At 42.1% G+C, this 18,186-nt stretch overlaps 1 protein-coding gene across 1 annotated transcript in view; it reads left to right on the forward strand.

Annotated features, from left to right (window-relative positions):
• Positions 1-18,186, forward strand: part of ACTN2 (actinin alpha 2) — an 80,391-nt gene that overhangs the window by 17,093 nt on the left and 45,112 nt on the right. Inside the window, exons 3-7 of the mRNA XM_056852410.1 lie at positions 994-1,113; positions 4,455-4,541; positions 11,460-11,547; positions 16,635-16,713; positions 18,085-18,166. Of these exons, the coding sequence (XP_056708388.1) occupies positions 994-1,113; positions 4,455-4,541; positions 11,460-11,547; positions 16,635-16,713; positions 18,085-18,166 (456 nt within the window). The remainder of the gene's footprint in view (positions 1-993; positions 1,114-4,454; positions 4,542-11,459; positions 11,548-16,634; positions 16,714-18,084; positions 18,167-18,186) is intronic.

Below are 18,186 nucleotides of genomic sequence, written 5' to 3' on the forward strand. Positions count from 1 at the left end.
GGTTTTTTTCCTTGCCAGATGAAGTTTGAAATGTCTTTCCTCCAAGTTTCAAAATATTTTGTTTGTGATATTATTGGTAAATTTTGGAATAAGAAGAGCATCCTCGGTAAGACATTCATTTGGATCGTTGAGATACGTCCCATTAATGACAATTTTTTGTTTGACCATATAATCATATCAGTTTTAATCTTACCCCATAACTTGAGGTAATTGTTGGTTAACAGATCTTTATTCTTTGCAGTGATCCAAATTCCCAGGTATTTAACTTTGTTAGCTTTCTCCCAGCCAGTATATGATATAAATTCCTGTTGTTGTATTTCCGATAAATTTTTAAATATTATCTTTGTTTTTTCTTGATTCACTTTAAAGCCTGATACTTTTCCAAAATCATCCAAAGTCTCCTGAAGTATATTCATTGACTGTGTTGGGTTTTCCAAAATTAGCAGTAGGTCATCCGCGAATGCTCTCAACTTAAATTCATGTTTTTTAATTCTTAGCCCGCGGATGTCCTCCACAAAAATCCTTAATGCCTATTACAAGAGTGAAAATTGAGTAAATGAGTATGACAATTCCAGACTAGTGTGGAAGCAGCCAATCTCTCATAAGTCGGCAAGAAAATAATGTAATGTATGTTTTGGTTGCATATTATTGAAAATCGCATTCAAAATAGAACAAGTGCAAAAAAGACCATTACAATATTCCACAAAACGTTTACATGCTGGAAAGGTGAATATACAAACTTTTTGAGATATTTTGGACAGATGTAACAATTTCATTTAAAATTTTGCAGCTGTGTCAAATATACTCCGAAGTGGGTCACTTTTATGTTTGCATTTCTTTTCAGGGATAGGCTCTGGAGTGAATAGAAACCTGCAGGGACTGATATTTGGTTTTAGATATCATAAAACATTGCCTCATCCATCAGTCTAGCCACTGGGGTGCCTGCAGTCAGATGTCAGAGTGAATAAATACATGCAATTTGTTTTTCTACAGGAGAAAGACTACCGAAACCAGATAGAGGAAAAATGCGCTTCCATAAAATCGCAAATGTCAACAAAGCCCTGGATTATATAGCCAGCAAAGGCGTCAAACTTGTCTCAATTGGTGCAGAAGGTACATTAGGGGAAAAAATCAACAGCAAACTTGGCTTTCAACCATGAAGACAGGGCTTCTTCTGAGAATCTGCCTAAGTGATGTATTACAGTTTAGAGGTTGGGTTCAGTATGCCAGTAAGGTCTGTTAGGAACATTCAGTTCAGATTCTGTCTTCCCTCAAACTGTCACCACTCTATATCAGAATGATTATTTTATCTTTTAACAATAAAGATAGATATAAAATGTTTTAAAATAGGAGAAAGCCTCAGCATTAATTAGCACTTTCCTCTTCGGTTTATGGCTTAAACCTGATTTAAAACATCTTGTACATTAGGTTAAAAACAAGAACCCTATTTCATGTTTAAACTGGCAACAGGCAACCAAAAACAGTGGCCAAATACCATACTCCCAAGTAGAACTAATTCATTATTATCAGTTCTTTATTATTATCATCCACAAGCAGCAGGTATATAAAGGAAACATTAATTACAGAAAGAATAAAATTTATATACAAATTATCTTGATAAACACAGGATAGTCCTAATAGATACCAGCTAAAACTACACACATCTGTCAGCAATTTAACACTTCGACATTCTCCTGAGCAAATACTAGAGATTAAGTCATTTCAGGAACTAAAATCTCTGCCACTCTTCAGGCCCTTCTCAATTTTTGGCTCCCCCCCCCCCACTCAAAACTTGGCTTGCCTTGCTATTTGGTCTGAGGAGAGGTCTGAGGAACCTTGATAATTTGCCTGAAGAGCAGAAGTATCAGAACAGGGGGGTGAGGGAAAGGCAAAGGCTGCAGTGGCAGAGCCTCAGGGGACTGTCTGGTACTTCAGACAATAGTCTGATGGACAGTTCTTTGCATAGCCTGTGGAGGATTCTGGTTTCTCTGCCATGTTACAAGCCCAGCAGATAGGAACCCAGGGCTGAAGAACTGTGTGATTTCAGTGGGCAACTTCCTTAAAATGCCCATTTACAATTTAAAGACGAACAACATTTCTAGTAGGGTATGAGCTTTCGTGAGTCACAGCTCACTTCTTCCGATTCCTGAAGTATCTGAAGGTATCTAAAGAAGTCAGCTTCGACTCACAAAAGCTCATACCCTACCAGAAATTTTGTTAGTCCTTAAGTAGCTACTGGGCTGTTGCTCTTTTCTAAGGTATGAACAAGCTAACACGGCTACCCATTGTGATCTGTTTACAATTCGGCATAGTGGTTAGCGGTGTGTTTAGTTGCTAGCCAAGATGATAGCCACAAGAAACACAGCTAACAGCTCAGAGAAAATGGATGTCACTAGTAAACAGGCAACCTGTTTCCCTCCCTATGGAAGCAACCCCTCTGTTTCCTGGCACAGATATTAATAAAAGGAGAATCTCAAGCAACCTTTAGAATTGGACCATGACTGTCTTACATCCAGGTACAGGCATTTAAGCATCATGTTTTAAGGATCTTCTGGGTATATATAAGATCTGGAAAAAATCAGACCTATGGATGAACTCAAATGTTCTTTGGACAAACAATATCTTTTCCCTCTCCCTGATCTCCGAGCTGCCAACTGCTCCTATGGCCATCCTGATGGCAAGAGGGTTGGCATCACTGGGCCAGGCAATGCATAGCTCCTACATATCACTGAGCAGCCCCTTTAAGGAGCTGTCAGCTTCAGCTGCAGCTGGGCCAGACCGGCCAGGCTATCAGGCAAACAGGGAAAGGTATGGAAGGTCAAGGAAGGCTGTTGGGCATGCATCCTATTAGGCCTGGTCCATATGGCCAAATTGCAGGCCAAGGAAGAGGCTCCAGGTATTCTCCAGGCTGCGGAGGAGAGAAACCTGGGAAGAGAATAAACATAACGTGGTTAATCCCCTCTCCTCTCCACTTCTAAGCCCTTTCCTGGCCTTGGGGTCTTGGCTGGAGCCATGGAAGCACACAATCAGTTGTGGACCCCCTGAAATTAAAATATAGATAGTCTGATTCTCATCTTGCTGTGGTAGTTATTGGTGAGTAGCCATATTGCCAGACAATTCTGAGCTAATGGGTACTGGAGACGGACATTGAATTACATTCTAGATAACATTATGCCTCTGACCCATGTGCCATTTCACTGTACTCTGCCTGAACTCATGTGAACCCACAGCACGCAGTCACCTTCACGTTCAGTAACACATTTTTCATCTTAAGTCTGTCACAATACGAACACGATCCAAATAATTATAATAATATTCTACTTTCTCTGGCTTTAAACAAGAATTGAACCAAGTGATTATGGGGAAGGGGGAGTCGAAGTACCTATTATGTGGACTGACAGGACAGAATGGTAATGATGCAGATGTCAGGAATGAATGGGAGTTTGCTTGTGATGGACATGAATTAGGTTAATTGTCAGGCTTGTGTGCCCCCTTCTTCCTCAACTCACCGGGCATGCCAGAATAGAAGATGAAAGTCTTCAAGTAACTCCAATTTGTCATTATATCAAATAGGTGTAACACAGGTGGGAATAATGTGGTGACATAGGAATGGGAAAAGAGCCTTAAAGTTGGATGAGACCACAGAGACCAATTAACAGGCTTCATTCATATTTGCTTCATTTGGCAAATACTGTTTGTTTAATTCAGCTTTGTGTTCATCTTAGATTAACGTAGTGTAATGGTTAAGAGTGGTGGTTTGGAGCAATGGATTCTGATCTGCAGAACCGGGTTTGATTCCCCACACCTCCACATGAGTGGCGGAGGCTAATCTGGTGAACTGGATTTGTTTCCCCACTCCTACACATGAAGCCAGCTGGGTGACCTTGGGCTAGTCACACTCTCTTAGCCCCACCTACTTCACAGGGTGCCTGTTGTGGGCAGGGGAAGGTGATTGTAAGCCGTTTTGATTCTTCCTTAAGTGGTAGAGAAAGTCAGCATATAAAAAAACTCTTCTATTCATTTTCATTTTGTTCACTATGTTTACTTTCTTTTTCATATATGCAGCTATTTTCAGAAGAGTATTGCTGTGAAAATAGCAAATAAAAACAGCATTAATTAAAACCAACGGCTTGAAAAGGGGTGAATAAAGGGACTACTCCCAGCACAAGAGTATGAGGTAGATCCCCAGTTCTCCAAGCATTGCTTACTTTCAAGTAGACCAGTTTAGGATTATCCTACAGTACTCAATTGGTGTGTCCTTCAGTAAAGTGTGAGCGGACTCTGGCTATGTGAAATCTTCACAAGCGGTGGTTTGTGGGTTTTCTGAAAAATTAAACGTAAACAAGTACGGTAACTGTGTATGAATAAAATGACCAAACTGAAAGTATAGCAGGCATGTACACCATGATCACAATGTATTGCCTGAAATATCAAATCTCTTTCATTTCACTTAGAAATTGTTGATGGCAATGTGAAAATGACCCTGGGTATGATCTGGACAATCATCCTTCGTTTTGCTATTCAAGATATTTCAGTAGAAGGTAAGAAATTGCTCCACAAGACTGTCTTCAAGTGTTTTGTCAAGGTGTGTTGACTAGAGCTGACAGTTTGTTTAAGCAAATGATAGCTCTATTGACAACATTGAATAATGATGTGTCACTTGCTGTTGTAGCAGCCAGACTGCTCATAAATGTTTAGGATTGCTGGCTGCCTACATTTGCTGGTTTCCTTTCTTCTTTAGTTTTCCTTCCCTAGACTAAAGATAGTGTGATGTAGTATTTATAGAGTCCTGGACTAGGAATGGAGAAATCCAGCTTTAAATCTCCCCTTTCCAATGAAGCTAATGTAGCTTGGGGTAGTCACTCTCTCACAATATGTTTGGTCATGAATTGACTCATTTCTCCCACAGCCACATGGCTGCTGCAGGGACCATGGTGCCAGGGGAGGAGGAGTTCCAGTCTTCCCCCACATGCCGTTTTCTAGAGCTCAAATTGGCCCTCGGGGTGCTTTTTGCAACAATCAGTGCATACGCAGCCCTGCAGCAAGGCAAATAACACCCCCAATAGCACCCTCCTCCCCCAGTGCCATGGTCTCAATTAGAAGTGTGCACCAATTTTTCAGTATTTTTCAGGTCCGGGTTTGATAGACCCGAAAAAATTTGGGGGGGGGGGAAGCTGACCCCCCATACAAGTATGGGTTTTCTTCTGAGTTTTTTCAGCAATTTGAATTTTTTTGGGTATATTAAAATTGAACCCAAAAAATTCTGTGCCACCTCGGAGACCCACATGGAATTCGGAGGCAGCAGTGCGAAGCTGAATGCTGGGCCCAGCCAGCCAGCAAGTGAGGGGCAGAGGAAGGAAGGGGGGAGAGGGGATTCCACCCCAGTCTTTTTTTTAAATGGCAGTGGGGCTGAAATGACCTGAAAAATGCCAGGGGGAAATTGGCATTATTCAGGATTTGCTTTTCCCTTTTATCACCGCCATTTTTTCGGGAGAACCCTCCCCCCCCCCCCCGAAAAATATGGATAAGATATTTTTCAGGGTTTTCCGGTTTGGTTTTGCCAAATGCACATCCCTTATCTCAATGTGAACTGGACTATGCAGCACTCGAGTAAGTGAGTTCTCTGCAGCTGCTGTGTGGCTGCAGGGAAAGTGAGTTGGGTCAAGGAAACCCCAACCAGGCTTTTGGCTGAAGCTGAACCTGCAATGTGTCAGACTACAGAAGAAGCAGAAGGGAATGCTTTTGACCTTTTCCCCCTCCCCACTGCAACCTCCCCATCTGCATGGCTTTTACTCCATGCAGGTCCTTCAGTACCAGGCATAAATTTTCCTGGGGTTGGAAATGACTGCTACAGGTATGGAAGAGCCAGGAAGCTTGGAGATCCTTGCAAGGGTTGAGATAAGATATGAGATAAGATGGAGGTAGAATCATGTATGTCCATGAGCTCCTTGGTTGAGGGGGTGAGATAAAAAGGCAGCGCATCACTTTCCTTCCAATGAAAATCATGGGAAGAATTCCATGGAAAATTAATTTACTGTGAATGTAAAGTGTAGCTGCCTATTTTTTTCTTTCCCAGAAAATGATAGGAAGCTGATAGGATAATGGCACTATATTTTGAAATACCACCTCTGTGCCCCTTTCCCACATAACTTAATCTAGTAGTTCAGCTCTCTTGGGGCTGCCTCACTTAGAATGTAGGTGATAGATTCCATGACCGAATATCTCAATTTCTAACAGATACACATCATAATTTCCCCACACAAAGTACACTTCAAAAAGAGGTCCAGACAAAATCCCTCTTATTCTGTTTTTTCATGGTTGGGAGTTTTTGATATGGTAGACGATTCAAGGAGCACGGAGTGAAGCAGGAGAATGCCTCATAGAATTATGTGAAGACAACAATCTGTTAATTGCAAACACATGTTTCAGGCAACCAAATAGACGATTGTATACATGGACATCACCAGACGGCCAGTATAGAAATCAAATAGATTATATAATTGGAAGCAGAAGATGAAGAAGCTCCATTCTCCCGGCCAAAACAAGACCAGGAGCCGACTGCGGTACAGATCATGAATTGTTAATATCGAAAATCAAGATAAAGCTTAAGAAAAACACCAAAACATTCATAGCACCAAAATACAATCTAAGCAATATTCCGGAAGAGTTTAAAGACCATGTAAGGAACAGATTTGCATTACTGAGTTCAAGTGTATGTAAACCTGAAGAACTATGGGTGGAAACTAGAGATATTATCAAAGAAGAATGTGCAAAGACTATTCCTGTAGCCAAAAGAAAAGAAAAACCTCGATGGATGTCTGAGGAAACTCTTAAAATTGCCAGAGATAGACGAGAAGCAAAAGTAGAAGGTGACAGAAATAGAATCAAAAGTCTAAGTGCAACATTCCAGCGACTTGCACGTACAAAGAGACCTATTATAATAACCAGTGCAAAGAAATAGAAGAGAACAACAAAAAAGGAAGAACGAGATCTGTTCCACAAGATAAGATCCAAGAAATCAAAGGGAGATTTAAAGCACGGTTAGGCATGCTGAAAGATCAGCATTGAAATACATTAACTGAACAGGACAAAATAAAGAAAAGGTGGGAACAATACACTGAAGAACTATACAGAAGAGATGAAAGGATAAAAGATTCTTTCCAAGAAGAATCTTTTGAAGAAGAACCTACAGTTTTAGAAAGTGAAGTGAAAGCTGCATTGAGAGCAATTGGGAGAAACAAATCACCAGGAGCAGATGGAATATCAATAGAGCTATTCAAAGCCACAGGAATGGAGTCCATCAAAATCTTGACAAGAATATGCCAACAGATATGGAAAACAAAACAATGGCCCACAGACTGGAAATGATCCATTTACATTCCAATTCCCAAGAAAGGAGACATCAAAGATTGCAGCAACTATCGGACCATCGCATTAATTTCTCATGCAAGTAAAGTGATGCTCAAAATCTTACAGCAAAGGTTGTTACCATATATGGAACGAGAAATGCTTGATGTTCAAGCTGGTTTCAGAAAAGGAAGAGGCACTAGAGATCATATTGCAAATATATGCTGGTTACTGGAGCATACGAGAGAATTTCAGAAGAAAATCAGCTTGTGTTTCATAGATTACAGCAAAGCTTTTGACTGTGTGGATCATGAAAAGCTATGGCTGGTTTTAAAGGAAATGGGTGTGCCACTACATCTGATCGTTTTGATGCGCAACCTGTACTCTGGACAAGAGGCCACAGTTAGAACAGAATATGGAGAAACGGAATGGTTTCCAATTGGCAAAGGTGTCAGACAAGGATGTATTTTATCTCCCTATCTCTTCAATCTATATGCAGAACATATAATTAGGAAAGCTAAATTAGATTTAGATGAAGGTGGAGTGAAAATTGGAGGGAGCAACATTAATAATTTGAGATATGCTGATGACACTACATTATTGGCAGAAAATAGTGAAGATTTGAAACGACTACTGTTGAAAGTAAAAAGAGAAAGTGCCAAAGCAGGACTACAGCTGAACATCAAGAAAACAAAAGTAATGACTACAGGAGAATTACACAACTTTAAGGTTGACAATGAGGAAATTGAAATTGTTCAAGACTTTCTATTCCTTGGCTCCACCATCAACCAAAAGGGAGACTGCAGCCAAGAAATCAGAAGGAGATTGAGACTGGGAAGGGCAGCCATGAAGGAGCTAGAAAAGATTTTGAAGTGTAAGGATGTGTCACTGGCCACCAAGACTAGATTAATTCATGCCATCGTATTCCCTATTACTATGTATGGGTGTGAAAGCTGGACAGTGAAGAAAGCTGATAGGAAGAAAATAGATTCCTTTGAAATGTGGTGTTGGAGGAGAGTGTTACGGATTCCGTGGAATGCCAAAAAAAAACAAATCAGTGGGTTATAGATCAAATCAAGCCTGAACTGACCCTAGAAGCTAAAATGACTAAACTGAGGCTATCGTATTTTGGTCACGTCATGAGACGACAAGAGTCACTGGAAAAGACAGTCATGCTAGGAAAAGTTGAGGGCAGCAGGAAAAGAGGAAGAGATGGATTGACTCAATAAAGGAAGCCACAGCCTTCAATTTGCAAGATCTGAGCAAGGCTGTCAAAGATAGGACATTTTGGAGGACTTTCATTCATAGGGTCGCCATGAGTCGGAAGCGACTTGACGGCACTTAACACACAGAGAGAGAAGATTCAATCATGGAGTCTCCTACCTGCATTCTGAGCAGGGTAAACAACATGGTAATTTGGTTGTGATTGATTCTTTGAATATCTTATGCTGTTTGGCTTTCACTTTTGCTGTCTTAACATAGTTTAGAAGTTTTTTAGTAAGCTGAAGCGGTGAGCTGAGATCTCTGTACGTACTTGAAACGTGTCACAATATACTCCAAAAAATTGCGATGGCTTTCAGAACCATCTAGTGTCGTCTGTAAATTTAAAATGGTCACTGGAATCCATCCCCAGATTGGGTAATCATAGGGGAAAGCCTGATGGGAGAGCAAGCATGAAACAGAAGCAATATAGGTTGGTATGCATAGGAGCATATAATTCAGCTCTTAAACATTGGAAGGTTTTGTTACTTGGCTCAGGAACTCAGGAAGTTTGTTAGTTCCTGGAATGGGCTTTCCATTCCCTAATGGATGTCAGCATTATGTCACCACCATGAATCATATTATGACCTTGAGGCATTATGCGTATACAGGACACTGACTGTACTCAGAAATCTTCTCTTTCTGGTTAAGGTTTCAGTCAGAGAAAAGTATTAGATGAGGAATTTTGAAACATGAGAGCACAAAAGTGTATGTGTGTTTCCTGTATTAAACAACTTACACTGTTTGTTGTTTTTTAAAAGGAAGAGTATTACCCCGTAAAACAAAATTTGAGTCCAGTGGCACCTTAAAACCCAACAGAATTTTATCATCATATCTAGGTCCCGAACCAAAAAAGAGCCGAATTTCCCCTGATTCGGCTGTTTTCAGTTCGGATTGAACCGAATTTTAAAAAGGTGGGAAAATGACGATCCGAACTTGGCGAGTTCGGGGCGCACCAAATAAATTCGTGTGTGTGTGTGGGGAAAGCAGAGTCTGTGTGTGTGGGGGAGCAGTTTCTGTGCGTGGGGGGGAAGCCAAAGGGGGCTTTCGCCCGTTCTGCCGAGGGGTGTGTGCCAGCTCACCTCTGCGGGTGTGTGTTCTGCTTTTAAAGTTTTAAAGTTTAAAGTTGAGTCTGTGCGGCGGCTAGCAAGTCTCTCTCTGCTTGGCACCCAGGCCGTGCCTCCTCCTCCTTGGTTTTTTTCCCGTTTGGGGTTGAGCCGAGCCGTACTCGTTTGAGGGGGGGGGCTTCACCCGTTCTGCAGAGGGTGTGTGCCCGCTTGCCTCTGCGGGAGTGTGTGTTCTGCTTTTAAAGTTTAAAGTGTGCAGTGGCTAGCGAGTCTCCCTCCGCTCGGCACCCGGGCCGCGCCTCCTCCTCCTTGGTTTTTTTCCCATTTGGGGTGAGCCAAGCCGTACTGGTTTGAGGGGGGGGCTTCACCCGTTCTGCAGAGGGTGTGTGCCCACTCGCCTCTGCGGGTGTGCTGTGCTCTGCTTTTGTTTTTTGCCCCTAGCCTGGGGTTGAGTGCGACGGTGCTGCTTGCATGAGTCTCTCCCTGGCGCTGCTCGGCACCCGCGCCTCTTCCTCCTTGGTTTTTTCCCCGTTTGTGGCTGAGCCATACTGGTTTGAGAGGGGGGGTTTCACCCGTTCCGCCTGGGTGTGTGTGTTCCCGCTCGCGTCTCTCTCTCCCTGGTTTGAGGGGGGGGGCTTCAGTTGTGTGTCCTCAGGTTTTCCCTCATTCATAAGATCGGTTAGGTCTATTTTGATGCTCGCTCAAAACTGTTCTTCAAATTGTGACTTAAACAATGCATTTGCTCGGTCCTGAGACTCCCGACTCCCGAGTCCGATGCAAAATTGGAAATTCCACCCTCACCTGCTCCTTATGCTTAGCTAGCGCGCCTCTGTCCCTTTCCATGGTTTGCAAACTCCCAAGGTCGCATCACATGTTGCTTTGCATGGTTTTGCTAACTCCAAGTCCAATCGGTCTATTTATTTCTATTCATTCCAATGGGCAGGGGGGGACCCCTTCCGGGCCCCATAATTCGGGACCCCCTGACCCACTCTTCACAAAACTTGGGGGTTCTTGCAAGAAGGGTCCCCTCAAGCTACACTGAAAGTTCGGTTCCTCTACCTCCAAACATGCTCCCCCAGAGCCGCGGAAAGGCGCGAATGTGCACACGCACCCCCCCACAGGGATCTCTCTCACACGAACAGACACTCTTTCTCTCCCCAGGCCACGCAGCAGCTGGGCTCACGCACTCAACTGCAGCTGATTGGCCAGAAGAAGACCCAGCTTGGCCACCATTGGCTGTGTGAGAATGCTGCTAGTTGCTTACTAACTGATGGTTAGGCTGCTGATTCGGAGCCCCCAAATTTGCCGAATTCATTTGGCGATTGTCCTGAACTCGCCAAATTTGGCTCGTTGTTTTCCCGCCTTTTTTGGAATTCGATTCCATCCGAACTGAAACCTGCCAAATCGGGGAAAATTCCGCTGCTTTTTGGTTCGGGACGAACCGAATCGACAGCCCTATATAAATCCACCACTAGTGAATGAGAGATTTGTACCAAGTGCAACATTCACACACGTTGAAAATTCGGATACATTTAAAACTAAGCATAAACAATTTGGATAGTCTAAACATAAACTAACTTTTAAAATTAAAACTGGGCTAAAGAATTTTGACTGCGTATGTAGTTACATGCATTTTCTAAAATATATTATCTGTTAAGCAATGTTCTTCCGCACTGGTATTTGGCTTTCCAGCAGCTGTCTGGCTGTTGAGAACCAATCATATTCTGAGCTTGATTTGAGGTTGTAGTATATCCCTCATACATGTATTTTTCGTGCTATTTTTAGAGACATCTGCCAAAGAAGGACTGCTGCTGTGGTGTCAGAGGAAAACTGCACCTTATAGAAATGTGAACATTCAAAACTTCCATCTTAGGTAACGTTTGTAATTTCCAGAAATTAAAATATCACTAGCTATTTTGCATCCAAACATTCCAGTTTCACACGTGTAACAGAGAGCATCCTTGCAGTTTAACAAATCACCAGTTCAGGGGTGGTATGGTTCTTTCCCAAGCTGCTCCAGTAACATTAGAACAGCAAAATCTCATGGAAAGATCCAACTGTGAGTTTGCTTCATGTATCTGCCTCCCCATTCCCGCGAGAAAGAGGTAATGCTGGCATAGTTAGGGCTCATAGACAACCTGACTCATGTCACATGTATGAAAAACCAAAAACAGACAAGGAGGAGAGAAGCCCCAATACAAAAGTGAGAAGGAAGGAAACTACAAAGCTAAGACTGCTTACAAAATATAAACAAATAACCACACATAAATATAATAAGTAAATATAATAAGTCATGACCATCTCATATGCTGAAGGCAACTTGTTTGAGAAAAAGTTATCTGCTCAGATGGGTCATCGTTATCTCTTTTCACACTGCTGCAATAGCAAAGGCTTTTCATTAATTCCTGGTCAAGATTTATGTGGTATTGCATGAACCACTTATCCTGTCTCTAATTAATGAGAAGGTTTAAAACAAACTTAAGAAGACTATTTTTTGAAACGAATAGTCTTATACTCGTCTCATGTAACCTATATAACCCAAAAATGTGTATTTAAGTGGTATTTTTGATATTGTTACATACTATGAATGACATATTATTTAGCCATTCATTACATTTTGAAGGGTTGTTGGGACATATTTTATGATATTTGATACACACTTTTAGATTTTTGTGTTTTGTCACATAAATATATGTACTTATTATATTTATGTGTGGTTATTTGTTTATATTTTGTAAGAGGTCTTAACTTGGTAGTTTCCTTCCTTTTTACTTCCTGTCACATGTAACATCAGGGAACTAACATTCCTCAGCGCTGTGGGACTGGATTCTGTTTGTGAGCATAGCATGAGGGGAGGAGAGTGTTCAGCTTCCCCCCCTGCACAGTTTTCTCAAGATGAAACGGCCATGAAGGATGAAGATCTTCCTCCCCGTGCTCCGCACTGGCATGCTAAATCTGGACTCAGAGCTTTTGGGAATGTTAGTTCCCTGATGTTACATGTGACAAGAGTGGGATTGACCCCTGATTCCACATGTATCATCTAGTTGAGCCCTAGGTAACTACATTGTATGTGGAGCTGTGGAGCCTGAGGGGAGAAGCCACTGCACCTCTCCTGCAGTCTAAGAACTGACTATTTTATAGGCCATTTGTGGATTTTTTCTCTAACCATGAACTCAGTGTGCAAAGATTGAGTATGTGTTGCTCCAAGTACATTAATTAACGTTCCAGGTATTAATTCAGTGACAAAACCTCTACAAACACTGTAGCCAAGGTATTCTTCAGGGGCTCGTTACAATAGCAGATGTACTATACCCTAAAACAGTGTAAAACTATGAAATAATGGAATCGTTAATGACTGGAAATTTTTCAGGGTCAGTAAACAGTGTTTGCTGTGTAGGACCCCAAGACAGGAGATGTCTTTTATTGGACCTAATTAGGTCATGTATGAATGTGCAAGTGGTCACGAAACTCTTCATTGGATTAAATGGAAAGGTAACAGAATTTCAGGTATATGTACCTGATTGAAAGATCTGGAATCTGATACCAGGCAATTCATGAAATAGTAAAGATATGTATTATGGATAACAGGCTGTTTGCAAAGTTAGGTTTATTGTCCAAGATTGGACCTTATTCTAGCCCTGTGGCATCCCCAGGCTCACCCTGGCCACAACAAGCAAACATCACTGGCCCACAGCAATCATGTGGCCAGTCTAGGTGACAGATCAGCCTATAGTATAATCAAATTCCTGTGTAGGGGGGCGCACTTTATTCCAGCAGCCCTCAAGCTTTACCAGGCCAAAACAATGGCACAATTGCTTTATGGAACACATCTTGGACCCTCCTCTTCCTGTTTTGCACCTTTGGAACGAGTCCAGTCCAAGTTTCTCAGACTGGCTCTTCAGGTCCCCAGATGCGTATCAAATTCTTTGGCACTTCTAGAAACGGGTATGTTGAGAGTAGAAGCTAGAGTATGCATATCATCTTTCCTTCTTTGGCTAAGGACGATATCCAATCCTCATGGCCTTCTTCCTCTGATCTTAATTGACAACTTTGAATCTAAGTGGCAAAAGACTGTGGGAAGCAAGTTGGAGAGTCTTGGTCTCTCCCCACAGGCCTTACTAGAGATGGGTAGAGACCAAGCAAAGAAAATCATAATTCAAAGAGTCAAAGATACTGAACGGCAGTGATCTGTCAAAATCACCTGTATTCATGTCCGCCCCTATGACTAGATATATTCCTGTCCCAGCTGCTTATCTTTCTTCTTTAGAAGTTTATAGCCATAGGAGGGCATTTACCTTAGCCAGGTGTTTGGCCTTACCCTCAGCAGTTCTACAGGGGAGATTTAATAAGACTCCAAGTTTAGAGAAATTTTGCCCATGTAATTCTGGCGAAGTCGAAACATTGGAACATGTGTTTTTCCGATGCTCATTTTATAAGGTAGCCCGTTTTAAACTAATTCGACCTCTGGCAGATAAAATTTCAGGATGCTCTGACAAACTTCGGATCAGAAAGCTTCTTTCGGATGAGAATCCATACCTAACTAGTGAGGTTGCCAAATTTTGTGCTACAATTTATAAAGTTCGTCAAAGTCTTGTTAAGTGAACTCCCAAAGAAATTATTAAATTTAACCTGCAAATACTGCGTAAATGGATATTGTATTCTATTTTACCACAAAACAGTTTAAATGTATGTTTCTTTTTAAACTACTATGATATAACCTATATAGTTTTTAAGTTACCTTCTGAAATATCTTTGTATCGTTTGTTTTAACTTTCTATTGGCGAAACGCCGCAATAAATTTTTACTACTACTTACTACACTAGCTCCAGTCTTTGGTTTGCCAACCACCCCAATGGCCGACCCTGCTTCGCACAAGCTGTCGCCAACCACCTGGATGAAGTACAGTGCCATTACTTTAAGGGGCTGCTGCCAGCAGCTGTGGCTGGGCCAGACTTCTCAGGCCATCAGGCAAAAGAGGGACAGGTGTGGGAGGGAGCGTCAGGCTGTTGGGCTTGTGTGCGATTAAATGGCAGGCTGTAGAAGAGCCTCCATGCTGCGGAGAGGCTTGAGAAGAGAGGAGGAAGAACGAGGTGGAGTCAATACCTTTCACTCTCAGCATCTGAAGCCTTTTGCCAACCCTGGGAGCTTGGCAAGGACCACAGGGGCAGAGTACAAGATGGATGCTGCCCCCCCCCCTTAGGCTTGCCAACCTCCAGGTACTAGCTGGAGATCTCCTGCTATTAAAACTGATCTCCAGGCAATAGAAATCAGTTCACCTGGAGAAAATGGCTGCTTTGGCAATTGGACTCTATGGCATTGAAGTCCCTCCCCAAACCCCACCCTCTTCAGGCTCCACCCCAAAAACCTCCCGCCAGTGGTGACAAGGGACCTGGCAACTCTACCCCCCTCCAGGGATCCCCATAATTATAAATAGATTAAAATATTTGCATTTCACCAAATAGCCAGTAGTTGCAACTAGGTTGTCAGACATTAAAATTACATTATTATATTGTAACAGAGGTAAGCCCATATTTAGATTGTTAACTCCAGATCTATCAAGAAGAACTATGCTTTATTCCATATGAGCTTCGCAACTCTCTAATGTTATCAAGTGAAGTTAAGCTCATCATGTGCCACCTCCTTCAAAGGTTGTATCGTTAACTAAGCAGGGTCGGTCATTTTCCATGTCTGTATGGGAGTTTTAATAATACTTTCAAGTGCTCAGCGTGCTTCACAAACATTCCATTGTTGCAGTCGTAACAACAGCCCTGTAAGGTAGGTCAGTATTATTATCCCCCTATTGCAGATTGGGGAGGCTGAGAGAAAATTTCTTGCCCTCTGATGAGTTCATGGCAGAGGTGAGATTTGAACCAAGGACTGCCGGATCCATAGCTTAGGCTCCTGTACACCATAGCACACCAGCTCCAATGCCTGGTGGGCCCAATCCTCTGGAACATTAAGTTTAAATATTTTTGTTCCACTAGTCTCTGAGACATACTGAATGTTCTGTATGGCTGGTTTATCCTAGTACTAGTTTTTGTGCATGATGGTGTAATAGTTTACTTTTTTGAAGCATCTTGAGTGTGCCATATGAGGCTACGGAGTCAGAGCAATGGTCTACCTAGCCCAATGTTGTGTGGTTGTGGATTCCTGCTTCATGGACACGTGGTGATGTAGTAGGGTTACCAACTTTCACGTGGTGACTGATCTCCAGACAACAGAGATCAGTTCACCTGGAGAAAATGGCCACTTTGGAAGGTGGATTCTATGGCATTATACCCCATTGAAGTCCCTCCCCTCCTCAAACCCCACCCTCCTCAGGCTCCACTAGGCTTGCTGGGCCCCGTAGCTCCTCCAACGGGAGCTTTCTGGGGCCGTGGCTGCGACTCGTGCGCGCACCCCTCATGATGTGCCTACGTCACTTCCGGGTTTACTCGGAAGCGATGCGTACGCCCTAGCGATCTCGGATAAAACTCTATGGTTTCCATAGAGTTTTATCCAAGATTGCCAGAGAGTCCACGTCACTTTTGGGATTACCCGAAAGTGATGCCTGCGTGCGGGTGCACACAGTGCCCGCTGCAACCTGGTGGATCGGTGGGAGTTTACCCACCACCACCGGGCACTTGGCAACCCTAGGTTCCACCCTCAAAATCTCCAGGTATTTCCCAACAAGGAGCTGGCAACCCTATGATGTAGGCATGGGGTTTAATTAGTTTCTTGTGTAATATGTTCCTAATAATTTGTGAAATGATGTTCATTTCCTTGGAAAGTTTTGCCTATGCACTGAACACAGTATAAACCCCAACAAGCTCTGGAACCACAGAAAATGTCATGAGTTGTCATTACTGAACAAAAGGTGCAGTTTCTGCGTGCAGTCAGATTCTGAGCTGCAATTGTGGTACAAATTGTGATAATATCATTAATATCTTTCCATTTTATTTTTGGTTCCTTGCTGTGAAGCTGGAAAGACGGCCTTGGCCTCTGTGCGCTTATCCATAGACACCGACCTGATCTTATTGACTACTCCAAGCTATCTAAGGTCAATAGTCTGGATGACACAGCATGTTGGTTTGCAGTGATTTAGCTCACTTCCTGTGTGCTTAGCACGTTTCCTTAATAGCAAACTGGGGTGTATTAAATAACCTTCCTTCTTGCCTTTGCCCCGTCCTTGTGGGATGGTCTGCCTGAGGAGGTCAGGAAGGTTCCCACCCTCCTGACTTTCCACAAACTATGCAAAACTGAATTATTCAAGAAGGCAATAGGGCAATAGGGTAGCACTGTACAAAATTATTCACAAAGTGACTTGGACAAATTATTAGGGACTGTGGTCTGTACTACTCTGTGTAATTTTACATCATTTAATGTGTCATGTTAACCCTTATACTTGGCTTCAGTTCTGTTTTTTAGATTTCTGGCTGGTTCTCCAACCCAAATCCTATTTCATTGTTTATTGAATGTCCCATCTTGTTGATTGTATTGACTCACTCTGGATAATCCGCCCTGAATAAATAACAGCAATTTGATTATTTCTTTATTTAGAATATTTCTATGCTACCTCCTCAGACTCCTGCTCAAGGTGGCTTACAATTAAAAACAGGTATAAAACACAAAACACAAGTCATTAAAAAAGGCAAAAAAAACCCCACAAGCCATTAGACACCAGCAGTAGAAAACCTATCCATGAAACAGAGCAGACCACTAAACCCCTAATTAAATGCCTGAACAAAAAGATGTGCTTTCCCATACTGTTTCTTATGGCCCTCCCCTATCTTTAATAAATTGTTCCTTAAATCTCCCAGTCTATTAGTAATCCTAAAGAGAGTTACTCCAGTCTGAGCCCATTCATTTCAGGGGGCTTAGACTGAAGTAACTCGGCATAGGATTGCACTGTAATATTCTAAAACAATTATTTAGATGTGCCTCCATATTTTCATTAAAACATACTAAAATATGGAGGCACATCTAAATAATGGAGGCACATCTAAATAATTGTTTTAGAATATTAAATCTTGAATTCTGTGCTGTAGTTAGCAACATTCAATGTTTCCTGAACATTTTTGCTGATCGGTTTTTCTTCTCTGGTTGCACATACATTTTAAGGCACACATCTGTATAATCCAGCACCCCGGTCTTGTGTAGCCATTTCCTGTCATAAGATCTATGGTTTCCCAACAGTTTTCCAGTAACCCTAAGGTTGGCCCTCTTATGCACACTTATTTGAGAGTAATAAAGTGGTTATTTTCTTCTAAGTAAATAAGCATAAGGTCAATCTGTCTCATTTTGACACTACAGTTGAGAAAATGTCTGTGGGAAATATCCTGTCACCTGGTTCTGAATTAATAATGTTCTGTATAGTTATTGCAGCAGCCTTGTATAAGATGTGCTAGTAATGTTTCTGTTTTTTCTGCAGGATGATCCACTGGGAAATATAAATCTTGCCATGGATGTTGCTGAAAAACATTTGGATATCCCAAAGATGTTAGATGCAGAAGGTGGGAGTTACTGTTAATAA

The sequence above is a fragment of the Euleptes europaea genome, chromosome 7 (genome assembly GCF_029931775.1).
Source record: "Euleptes europaea isolate rEulEur1 chromosome 7, rEulEur1.hap1, whole genome shotgun sequence".
NCBI lineage: Eukaryota > Metazoa > Chordata > Lepidosauria > Squamata > Sphaerodactylidae > Euleptes > Euleptes europaea.